Source organism: Sinocyclocheilus anshuiensis, unplaced genomic scaffold (genome assembly GCF_001515605.1).
Source record: "Sinocyclocheilus anshuiensis isolate Anshui unplaced genomic scaffold, SAMN03320099.WGS_v1.1 scaffold160, whole genome shotgun sequence".
Classification (NCBI taxonomy): domain Eukaryota; kingdom Metazoa; phylum Chordata; class Actinopteri; order Cypriniformes; family Cyprinidae; genus Sinocyclocheilus; species Sinocyclocheilus anshuiensis.
The window spans coordinates 200,668-212,896 of NW_015554119.1; the positions used below are offsets into that span (position 1 = coordinate 200,668).

Genomic DNA, 12,229 nt, shown 5'->3' on the forward strand with positions numbered 1-12,229 from the left:
GTGATTTTTTTTTTTTTTTTTTGCTGCAGCGTGACTGGGAAAACAGGGAAGTCAGTGCAGGAACAGATTGATAAATTTAGTATCATCCAGAGTGACTCTGCTTACCCCAGCTCTGACATACTACATTACATTCATAACTTCATCAAAATCGAGGTGAGTTCAGCTGTCCTCTTGGGGACACTAATGGGTCGCACTCTGCCCCTGATCCTCCATGTCTGTCTTCTGTTGAAGTTTATTGGTGCTTTTCCACTGCCTGGTACGGCTCGCTTTTGGGCAGGTTTCACTACAGTACTTAGTACCCGGTACTTTTTTTAGCACCACCTCAGTTGAGGTTCCAAGCGAGCCGTATCAATACTAAAATGTGACGTGTAAACACTGCAGATCACTGATCGGTCAGAGAGAATCGACACTACCAGCATCATTGGATTTGCGACACGAGACACCAAACCCACTAGATTTAAATAGTCAGCAACAGCCACCACAGTATCATTTGTTCACACAACTGTTTTAAACGACCGTCGCACGCAACTTGAAAAAATAAATGGCTGTATCGTGGTCAGACGAGGTGGTGGCACAACTATAACGCTCAGTCTATAATCCCACCCACTTGGAAGCGGTACTAAACTGCAGTGTAAAAGCAAACCGAGCCAAAGTAAAGCGAGCCGTTCTGAGCCACACAGTGGAAAAGCGCCACATGTGAATCCTCATTCCTTATAATTAAGCAGGCTGTTTTTATAAACCAGTAAGCACTGAAATACACCAAACAAACTTTTAATGTAGGACTGAAATAAGCAGGGACTTAATGTTTCTAGATTTATCTGACTTTTTTGTGTTTTTCCCCTTTTGAAAGGAAACCAAACTGAAGGCAGCGCTCAACAGAGACATTGTTGACATGAAGATGGACATCTACTCATCAATAAAAATAACCATTTTGAATCAAATGGCTTCTTGCTATCAGCGTAAGCTAGCATTAAGAGTTACAAATAATCACGAATTATTTTCATATAAATTATTTACTGCATAAAAGAAAAGCCAATCAGCATGTCAGAAAATAAATTTAATTCATAAAACGCACATCCAAGAATTGATTTATTTCCTTGCTCTGAGGTGTCTCTATGAGAAAGAAAATGAATGAACATTGAGTGTTGTTTATTTTAGAAGCTGCAGCTGTGACAGGAACAGGATCCATGAAGATAAAGCAAGATCTGTTAATATCCACAGTCGATAATGTAAAACTAGACATGTTCAACAAAGCAAAAATGGAAGTGCTAAAAAGGTTTAATAACTTAAAGGTACTGATCTCACATTCATTAAGACGATCATGTATTCAGCTGTACAATGACTAAAGTCAAATGGAATCTTCTTGTTTCTTTGTAAAGCTGGACATAAAGAGTGCTCTTGAACATGAACTACAGGAAGCAATAGAACGCTCACAATCACAAACCGGCAAAAAGACACGGATGGGTAAAGATGTCACCACAGAAAGTTCAAATAAACAACCTTTTGCAATGTCAAGTATTGACTGCTTAATTTCAGTCGTTGCCTCAAGTAATATCTTGTTACGTATCTTTTCTAGATGTCTCCAGAGAGATTGAACAGCTGGAGAGACTTCTAGACCAACTGTCTGACTGATGCTCAACAAACAATAAGAAGCCCAAGAGAAACAGCACAAATCACGAAAGAAGCATAACAATTGTGTAACACATTTTCAGTCAATGTTTTCTTTAGTTTTACAACAAATATTTTTTATTAAGATGTATTTGTGTTGTTATTTTTTTTTATGTTTATTTGGTGGAAGATTAATTTTCATAAAATTTCTGAACTTTGGGTTTTATTTTAGGGTTGCATGATACACAAACTGTATACTGGTTTGTTGTTTTTATTATAACTGTTTTATAGCAAAACATGGAAAGTACATTTAAAAACATGGCTGTCTAATTTTCAAGAACCTTAATACATTTTTGTCAGGACCAAATGATTGACACTTAGAATACAGTTTGGAGTGACGGTATGGTTCTGTTCTGGGTAAAAACTCCCTGCCAATCCATGCAGCTTGTCATGAATGAGAGGGGAGAGCAGCAATAACCCCCTTAGGGTTAACAGAACAGAACCAAATGTAGCATATAACATTATTGTTCTTAATGACATTTTAGTGTGACAATGTTATTCAAGATAAAAGGAGTCTGATTCAGGAAACAAGGAATATCAGAAAGCCAAGTCTTGACTGTGACAAGAGGAGTTGGGGATGGAGAGGGGTAATTTGCTTCTGAGCAACTGATAAAGCTCCTGAATAATACTGAATAGACCTCATATAGGAATGCCATGATAGGCATGTATTCATAGATGATTGTTTACACTTTCAGTGTATATAGTGCATATTTAAAGGGGTCATGTGATGCGATTTCAAGTTTTCCTTTCTCTTTGGAGTGTTACAAGCTGTTCGTGAATAGATAAGATCCCTAAAGTTGCAAAGACTAAAGTCTCAAACCCAAAGAGATAATCTTTATACAAGTTAAGACTCGTCCACGCCCTCCTAAAACACCTCGTTTAAACACGCCCCCACATGTCTACGTCACAATGTAGGAAGATTTGCATAACGCCGCCCAAATATTCATGCAAAGAAAGAAGGCGCAACTTTATTGTTGCCATGTTATGAAGACACTGTGTGTGTTTCGTTGCGAAAGCGAAAATACTTTGTTTGGTCTTCCAAAAGAGGACACGACTAGAAATCAGTGGTTAAGTTGTATTTACAACACTGTTCCAGAACAGTTTAACCCAAATATCCAGATGTGTGCAACGCATTTTATGGAGGACTGTTTCCTGATCCTGGTAGAGTAGACTACAATGCCGGCTGTTCTGACTCACAGACTGTAAGTACGTTTTCATATTTAAAGAATTTGCCACTGATGATTCAAACGCGAGTTTTGAGCAGTGTAGAGTAGCGCTTGTTGTTTGTCATTTCTCCGATCACAAATGCAGACATGGTTTTATGTTTATGCGGCGCGATGCAACGCAAAGCGTAAAAAGACAGTATAAGTCATTATAATCCGTAATTATGTCCCCACTGGATGAAACGAATGCCGGATATATATCCACATATATGTGGAAAATAATGTGTTTTTTGAACCTTAAACCGCATAAACACATTTCATTACACCAAATAATGTTATTTTTAGCAACATCATATGACCCCTTTAAGGTAACAATGCAATACATAATATCAATTATTATTATTAATATTAATAATATGACTATCTGTAGTCAGTATTGATTGAATATGAGGGGGAAATCCTGCCCATGCTCATCAAGCCTGCATTTATTTGACCAAAAATACAGAAAAAATACATTAAAGTTTAATGTGTTAAATTGATCAAAAGTGGTAGTAAAGAAAAAATCCTGAAAAAAGTATCACAGGTTTTAAAATAAATATTAAGCTGCACAACTGTTTCTAACATTGATAATAAATCAGCAAATTAGAATGATTTCTGAATGATCATGCGACACTGAAGACTGGAGTAATGACTGATGAAAATTCAGCTTTGCATCACAGAAATCGATTATATTTTAAAGTGTAGTAAAATAGAAATCCATTATTTTAAATTGTAATATTTCACATTAGCATTTTTTTTCCCCTGTATTTTTGATTACATAAATCCAGACTTGATGAGCATGACTTCTTCCAAAATTAAAAAAAAAATAGTAATGTGTCCAAACTTTTGACCGCTACTGTATAAATAAATTTAAAATTAAATGTTGTATAAATAAAAAGGTTAGGAATCATATTTGTTTCAAGTGCTTTTTATTGGGGGTGGGGGGCCTACAAATGTCTAGAACCGGTCCTTTTGTCTTTTTCCAAACTGACTTACAAATTAAGAACATTACACGCAATCCCACAATTACTGACCATTCCATCGATGCATTACAATGCATAAGCCTTTTTTAAGGTCTAAAAAAAAAAAATCACTCTCGATGGAGCTTTGAACTACCACTTGGAAGTATATTCACCTTATTTTGCAACACAGAAGTCAGCAATTTTCTGTGAATGTGCATAACTTAAGATTCACAAGCTGTTATATGTAATGCATTAGGTATTATGACAATACACTAAAATAATATAAATACCAGTTTGCAATATCAAGCAACATAAGCTGTTATGTACAACTAAAATTAACTGGAAGAGAAGCCTCGCACATTCAAGTTACACTGGCTGTGCATTGAGATAAATGCAAAGCATTGAGATAAATGCAAAGAAGTAAATCTTCTTGCTTTCTTTCTAGTCACGGTCTGGTGTTGAAGCCAAAGTGATAAGCTGAAACAGTTTTATTATACATAAGTACAGAATTATACATATTATTGTGAGAGGCTTTGTAAAACATTTTTGAGAAAACAGGTTCAGCTGCTTACTAGTACTGGTGACACGGATATTGGTACAAACAGCATTGTTAATACTTTAAAGGGAGAAAAATGAAGTATTATTTTCAATAGGTGTACTTTGTAAAGCAATTTCCAATGCTGCTAGACCTTTCGGAGTCAATTCACCAATGCAAAAATTCATCAAGTGAAGCTCATATACAGAATCGTTGTAACACAAGCTTGATAAGGAATAATAATATATACAGGTGCAGCAGGAAATTACGCACAGTTCTATCTCAGTTAAGGCAGAGATCAAGCACAGTGATGATAATCTGACCCACAGAATAGTCAATAAACAGAAGTCAAAAGCAGCACAAATGATATTTACACCAACTGATCTCGGGTGCACCCAGCATCTCTCAGACTCAGACATCTTCAGATTGGGTCCAGTTTTCAGAATTCCATTAGTTTGTGGGTCTGGAGTCACTGGGATTGAGGCAGAGGACGTCGGAAGAGCAAGATATGCGGTTCTATAAAGAAAAGAAATCAAGAACATGTATATCGACAACGGTGACAACAGTAGAGATGGCACATATTTGGGCGAGTTTTTGACATCCTAGCAAACACACACATACCGGGCTGATGGATCATGTAATGTACCCATCCTTGACTCTGCTGAACACCCAGATTCCTCCATTCTGTCTCTGACATCAGATGGGTCTTGGGAACTCTTTTAGCAATGTCCTTAGGAAGCACGACATGCCTGAAAATGAATGGAAAACAAAACTCTCATTATAAATATCTGTAGATGACGTCATTTTAACAGCTCAGAAAAAATACTAAAGTATCATGTTTCTACTTTTTCTAAACTTATGGAAATTGAATGTGAACTAAATTGAAACTTCATTTTTTGATACAACAGATTATTGTTATTTGTACATGTAAGTTAGCACTGCGGTCTCAGGGACTCCAAAACATAAAAACTGAAAACATTAATTGTAAACTGTACAGACGGGTTGAATATTTGCCTACCTGTACTCGAATTTGTCGTCGTCATATTTGTCAGAGTAATAAATCTGCTTGTGGGACATAGCGTGTTGTTGTTCTGGATGAAAAACATATGAAATAACTGATATATCATAAACATTCATTTACATCGTTTGTGTATAGTAATTTTATACTTGTTCTGACGTAAATAAAGGACAATGGTAGATATCAGATTTACTTAATAAATGCAGAGGGATTTTATTAATACAGGTTTCAGATTGTTCCCTCCAATGCTGGCTAACGTTAGCCACTCTAGCTAACGAGCGATTAAGGAAATTCAAGTTTATTCTGGATTAGTATATTCATGCATGATACTTACTGTTTATTCTTTCTTGTAAATGTAATAATTGTGGCGATTACTTAATCAAATAGTACTTTTGTTTGAGTGTGAAAACTATTTTTCCCAAACGCAATCGGCAAAAACAACCACTGTTTACGTTTTCCTGGCGCTTGAACTTCCCTCTCAGCGAGTTCGAAGCCCGCCCATAAACATTCGAATCTTCACAAGTGCTTTCTGATTGGACAAGATGCGATGACGTCACTAAAATCCGTTACCCTGGTACGTTTCGCAAATAAAAGTCCCTATGGTCACTTCCAGAGCTATGGACGTTTACGAAGGCTTAACTTCCTCTTTTTAAGTTGAATGTATGTATTGTCCTTTTCTCTCATTTTTTTTATTTCTTTTTCTTGTTTTCCTTTTCCCCCTTTCCTTTTATGCTTTTTTTATGAACGTTTTTGATTCGTTATTATGACCGATTACATTTATGTTCATTATATATGTTATTGGTGTTCAAAGACGTTAAAATCTGCAGGATTAAAAGGCGAACAAATTCATTTTCCTGCGCAGCACATCGCAAAGTTCAGTGAGCTGATTCTGAATGAAAGGCTTAACACTTTATTTTTTGTATACCCTAAATTTAGATTTATTTGAGATATTGTATTGAATCGCATTTACTATTTATTTTGCACCGTTGTAATAACGACAAACAAATGAAAATTTCATAAATTAATACGAATAATGCTGGCCGTGCCAGTAAACACTCAGTTGTGCACGTCGTCACTGAGCTCTAGAGGGCACTAAAACCTAGTCTATGAAAATATCAGACGAGATCAATTTTATATAATTGTATTGCTTTTCAAGTGAATTCGAATGGCGTTTGTTTCTGCTTTCTGCACATTTCAATGCAATCGGTCCTGAGCTTGTCAATAATAATCATTGTCTTATTATTTGACCATATATTTTAAGATATTTCTCCTCTTAAAATAACAAGAAACTGGTGATATACGAAATAAAGATTTATATTTTGTACTAAATGCACTTGTATCTGTCTATCTACGCAGGAGCCCAACGATTCACAATAATGATTAACAATTTGACAGTGATGTACAGTATTCGTGGATATTTCACTTTCATATCGGTACCCAATCTATTGATTCAATTATTGATTTATCGGAGTTGTCTGTATTTTTGTGGATGCAACTGTGCGATAATACTTTGCAATACATATAGTATACGATAATATAATAAACAATATTCTGGGCTTTGGGGTATGTAAAACAAAAAAAATCCGCAATCCTAATCACGGCCTAAACCAAATAAACCTAAAAACAGTGAAATATGAGATCCTGGAAGGATGTAAATAAACAACAACTGTGCATCCATAGAATACAATGACAGTGGTCATGTTTTTTTCTTGAGTTTAAAATAAAATGCTTAAATATCACCAGACCTATACATGCAAACATAACAATATAACTGAGGAAGACGGAAAATCATTTTTCCTGTCCATTATTATTATCGTTATCTGCCAAGACCTGGCCGTACTCGATCGATGACGGGAAGTAAAGGCGCTTCATCTGGAGCGAGGATAGTCGGGAATCTCAAAAAAAAAAAAAAAAAACAGGTAAACAAAATAATTCCCTGTGCATGAAAATATACAACCTGTAAAATAATACACACGTACATAAAATGCATGATCAAAAAGGCATAATGTGGCATCCACGTAAGGTTATTTATAAACAGGTAAATGCTGCCGTGCACATGCAGTGTGGCCTGCGCTTAAATGACCCTCGCGACGGGGCAGCACGGACCCCGCCGTTATGACAGAACAAAACCAAAAATACACCTCACATATCTGCTTATCAACCCACCAGCTCTTTATTTATCAGTCTAGCAACACTAAAGACACATCTAAGGGACAACATGTGACAGAATCCCTTTAATCGTACGATTAGCGATTCGGTTTCGATCCACATTTGTAATAGTTAGCCAGGTCAGCTGCAGGTTTTAGCCGTTCCCAGACCATTGTATTTGTCTTATATATTAAATTGATCTCTGTAACATGTGCCCAGTTGTTACTGTGTCAATATATTTCTTTATTTGTCGATTATCAATGTCTTATTTCATATTAGAGGGCTTGTTTGGATTTTCGTGGTGATACCATAGCAGCTTTAGCGTGCTAAACAGGCTCTGTTGCCTTTAAGTGATCCATTGTTAGGCAGAAATTGAATGCTGGATCATAATATTACCTTATATATGTTTAAATGATTGCTTTTTCATATTGCATACGTAAAAATGCATTGCAGTTCATTCACCAATGCCAAGTTGATACAGAGACATTATGTGGCTGTTAGCCAAAGCTAACAAAAGCCGTTCGGTGTAATTTGGTGATGCGTTATACATTTGTGTATATGTTTTGTTGCAGAAGTAAAAGAAAAGAGAAATAGCAGGATACATAAGGCTAAAATCATTTAGTCAGTTTCACCTCATAGGTACCTCAGCACGAAGCAGTTTCTGTTATGGTTAAAAACTGATAGCTGGAGTACTTGATTTGTTAATTAATTGTGCTTGTGAAAATAAATAAATAAAAAAATTTTTTATATGTATTAAACGTACCTTATGAAAACAGATGCTATGAGATTTTTTTTTTTTTATATGTTTATAATACATTACTCCCTGCATTAAATATCCAATTAAATCACACCATGATGTGTACAGACAATATTAAAGGATATTATCAATAAATAAGTGGGATGAGTCCTGTCTCAATTTCATTTTTAAATAGAAAGTAATGTCAACTTAAAAGGGATAGTTTACCCAAAGTAGATAGATAGTTCACATAATTTACTCACTCTCATGTCGTGCCAAACCTGTATGAAAAAAAGAAGATATTTTGAAGAATGTTGGCAACCAAACTGTTTTGTTGTGCTTGTGAAAATAAATAAATAAAAAATTTTTTTATATGTATTAAACGTACCTTATGAAAACAGATGCTATGAGATTTTTTTTTTTTTAATATGTTTATAATACATTACTCCCTGCATTAAATATCCAATTAAATCACACCATGATGTGTACAGACAATATTAAAGGATATTATCAATAAATAAGTGGGATGAGTCCTGTCTCAATTTCATTTTTAAATAGAAAGTAATGTCAACTTAAAAGGGATAGTTTACCCAAAGTAGATAGATAGTTCACATAATTTACTCACTCTCATGTCGTGCCAAACCTGTATGAAAAAAAGAAGATATTTTGAAGAATGTTGGCAACCAAACTGTTTTGGTGACCATTGACTTCCATTATATGGACAAAAAACACTGAGACATTTCATAAAATATCTTCTTTTGTCATACAGGTTTGGAACAACATGAGGGTGAGTAAATAATTTTGGGTGAACTATCCCTTAATTTGCAATTGTTATCACATGCTTTTTTCTGACATGTTATTTGTATGTATTCTAGGATTGAGCTCACTGACCCGGCATGGGGGACATGAAAACCCCCGATTTCGATGACCTGTTGGCAGCATTTGACATTCCTGACATTGATGCCAAAGAGGCTATCCAGTCCACCCCGGATGAGGTGGAGGGGCATCAAGGAGCAGGCGGAGGATCACTCATAAAGCCTGGTGATGCTTCAGTAGGTGGAAGTTCAGCCTTAAGATCACCCAGCCCATCCACAGATTCTCAGAGCGACCCATCTATTGTGAGCGTGATTGTGAAGAACCGTGTTCGCCCTGAACCCTTTGATGGTAGCGACAGCTCGGTACCAGATCCACTAAACCATAATGGATTTGTGTCGTCCAGTGGGTCAGTGCATATGTCTCAGTCCCGTTGCCAGCCGAATGGGGAGCAGTGGCCCATATGCAGCTCAAAGGCGACTCCAGAGACTGCAGGAGCACTTGAATCTTCCAGCACTTCCAAACAGGGCAGCAACATCTTCAATAAGCTGAAACCCTTGATGGCACAAGGTGCTGGAGACTCTGTTGGAAGGACCAGGAAAATGCAGCTTCTGCAACAGCAACATATTCAGCAGGAGATTAACCTAGAAGGTGCGGACAAGGCAAAAGCCCCTGCGATTCCTAGTGGGACAAGTGGAGCAGCATCTCCTTTCTTTCCCCCACCTAAACCACTTCTTTCCACTCCCTCCACAGCTTCGTCCTCCTCACCATCATCATCCTCTCCCTCGGTTGGTTCCCGTGTTTCTGGGGCCGTGGCATCTTCTCCGCTTTCTACATCTCTAATGGAGCCGTTTAACGGATCACCACGTCTTAGTTCGTCGGCTTTCAGACGTGTAGATTCAGATGAAGAGGATTCAGATCCTGATTCCAGAGGATCTCTGGTCATCCACGAGAGTACGGACTCTCCCACACCTCCGAAACTATCACGTCGACTGAGGTCACCTCCAGAAAATTCACAGTCTCCTTCTCTCCCTCCTTCAACGTCCATATCGCCCAGCACTTACCCCAAAGCAGGTGATACTCCCTTGGCGTCACCTGCTTCACCGCGAGCTCAACAGAACTGGCTTTCCGCACCAGTCCAAACAGGAACCGGAAAGAGTTTACCCCAAGAAGAGCGAAACCCAGAGCATGTGATAGAAGAACGAGACTCACCGGAGAGCCCTGAGCCTGAGACCCCCAAGTCCTCCATGCCAACATCTGCAGTTACCAAAAGATCATGCAGCCCAGCGGTTGCCTCTTCATCACCATCCGCTGCCATTCAAGAACCTAAGGAGGAAGAAGAGGAGATGGAGGTAGACAAAGGATCAGTGGAGAATGGACAAGATGCGGCTAATACAGATGGTAAGGATGGCGGGAAAAGAGATGGAGAGAAAATGGAGGTAGATACTGCACAATCCCTTCCAGCAGACGCCGGATCACCGAGCAGTGGTGGCAAAGCTGTATCTGGTGGAAATGCTCCTTCCAGACCTCTTAAAGTCCGTATCAAGACCGTTAAGACGTCTACAGGAGGCATCACACGCACGGTTACCCGAGTAGCAGGTAAAGGAGGCACTGCCAATGCAGGCAAAGATGCAAGTAAAGCCCAAACGGGAAGTCGAGCTGGTCCTGCGAAAGGCACCAAAAAAAATGACGGTCAAGTGGTAAAATGCTCAACCCTACCAGTATCCACTCTAGAAGCCAGTAGTGCCATGCTAGCCGCAGCCAGCAAGGTCCAAAACAAAATGGTAATGCAATCCGATAAAATGAAAGTCTCCGCCACAGCGGTGAGCATCACAAAAGCCACCACTTTACCAGTCGCACCAGCCGTCGGCGGGATAAGTGTGCGCCCTACAGTCAGTAAAATAACCAATGGAGGTACCGTGCCGTGTAAACCAGCGTCTATCGTCAACAGCACTGGTGCTGTTATTTCCCGTAGCCAGTCTAGCCTGGTTGAGGCTTTCAACAAGATTCTGAACAGCAAGAACCTGCTGCCCAGCTACCGTCCGGATCTCTCGACCCCACCGCCCCCCGAATGGGGTCTTCCTATGCCTGCTACTGGCTACCGCTGCTTGGAGTGCGGAGATGCTTTTGCTTTGGAGCGTAGCCTGGCGCGACACTATGACCGGCGCTCTTTGAGAATAGAGGTGACGTGTAATCACTGCGCAAAGCGGCTGGCTTTCTTCAACAAATGCAGCCTGCTGTTACATGCTCGGGAGCACAAGGAACGAGGCCTGGTCATGCAGTGCTCACATTTGGTTATGAGACCAGTTACAGTGGAGCAGATGATTGGCCAGCAAGACACTACTCCCATTGGTAAGTTTTGCAAAATGCTGTCTTTTTGTCTCAATTTGAATATGATTGTTTCGGCTTAATATTTAAGAATAAGTTCAAAGATTTTTAATCAGCTGTATTGTTACAGTATATGTAAATGAACAATGCATACTCTTTCTCAGTATTACCTGCACTCAGACATCCCAGTTTATTTATAAGAAACAAATCGGTGCTACATGACAAAATAGAGAAGAAGAGCTGTGGCGTTCTCTGTTGCCAAAACACTCATAATGCAATTTTGATTTTGGCATCACACCGCTGTTGAATGCAGAAGTTCAGTTTGTGGTTCTAAGAAAAGCCCTGGAGCTGTCAAAAGCCTGCGACTTTTGTTAAAACTAGGGATGCACCGAAATGAAAATTCTTGGCCGAAGCCGAAACCGAACAAAATGAAACACTGGGCCGAATACCGAACACCGAACACTGAGTTTTTTTTCCCATGTATTTTGGCAAAAAAAAAAATTTCACCATTGCATAAATTAAAAAGCCAAAATGTGTTTTTTACCGTTTGTCAAAGAAAAAAAATCAATTACAAAACAACAATTTAAAAATATTTAACACTGAACATTTTTAACATTCTAGCAGACACTATACCAACAAAGCACAATTTAACTTATTAAATTAATAAGTTAGTAAAATAATAATATTTGGCCATCAGACCCCGTTCTTGAATCAGGCATGTATTTTTATTTTTTTTTACTGTACAATTAAAAGCAACCTTGCTGAGAAGAGACTTCTTTTAAAACATTAGAAAATATTACAGATCCTAATTTGAACACT

General features: G+C 38.2%; 3 protein-coding genes across 3 annotated transcripts in view; 2 read left to right on the top strand and 1 right to left on the bottom strand.

The window, feature by feature from the left end:
- The window catches only part of LOC107670011 (nuclear GTPase SLIP-GC-like), a 21,253-nt gene extending 19,496 nt beyond the window's left edge, over positions 1-1,757 (top strand). Inside the window, exons 16-20 of the mRNA XM_016462477.1 lie at positions 30-153; positions 851-959; positions 1,159-1,292; positions 1,380-1,464; positions 1,577-1,757. Coding sequence (XP_016317963.1) covers positions 30-153; positions 851-959; positions 1,159-1,292; positions 1,380-1,464; positions 1,577-1,632 — 508 coding nt within the window. The 3' untranslated portion in view covers positions 1,633-1,757. The remainder of the gene's footprint in view (positions 1-29; positions 154-850; positions 960-1,158; positions 1,293-1,379; positions 1,465-1,576) is intronic.
- Positions 1,758-4,236: 2,479 nt separating this feature from the next.
- LOC107670012 (cyclin-dependent kinases regulatory subunit 1) lies at positions 4,237-5,911 on the bottom strand. The gene is made up of 4 exons (XM_016462478.1): positions 5,720-5,911; positions 5,386-5,458; positions 4,989-5,116; positions 4,237-4,883 (listed from the first exon to the last, which is right to left on the bottom strand). Exons 2-4 carry the CDS (start codon positions 5,442-5,444, stop codon positions 4,837-4,839), a joined length of 234 nt encoding a protein of 77 aa, XP_016317964.1. The 5' UTR covers positions 5,445-5,458; positions 5,720-5,911; the 3' UTR covers positions 4,237-4,836.
- Positions 5,912-7,172: 1,261 nt separating this feature from the next.
- Positions 7,173-12,229, top strand: part of LOC107670003 (zinc finger protein 687-like) — an 11,205-nt gene continuing 6,148 nt past the window's right edge. The window contains exons 1-2 of the mRNA XM_016462458.1: positions 7,173-7,304; positions 9,145-11,434. Of these exons, the coding sequence (XP_016317944.1) occupies positions 9,166-11,434 (2,269 nt within the window). The 5' untranslated portion in view covers positions 7,173-7,304; positions 9,145-9,165. The remainder of the gene's footprint in view (positions 7,305-9,144; positions 11,435-12,229) is intronic.

Bases quoted from the DNA above. Each gene is read 5' to 3' on its own strand.
- LOC107670012 (XM_016462478.1), bottom strand. From the start codon at position 5,444: ATGTCCCACAAGCAGATTTATTACTCTGACAAATATGACGACGACAAA. The intron at 5,117-5,385 runs GTAGGCAAATAT...ATTCATTTTCAG, and splicing joins GACGACAAATTCGAGTACAG to GCATGTCGTGCTTCCTAAGG. The intron at 4,884-4,988 runs GTATGTGTGTGT...TTTTCTTTATAG, and splicing joins TTACATGATCCATCAGCCCG to AACCGCATATCTTGCTCTTC.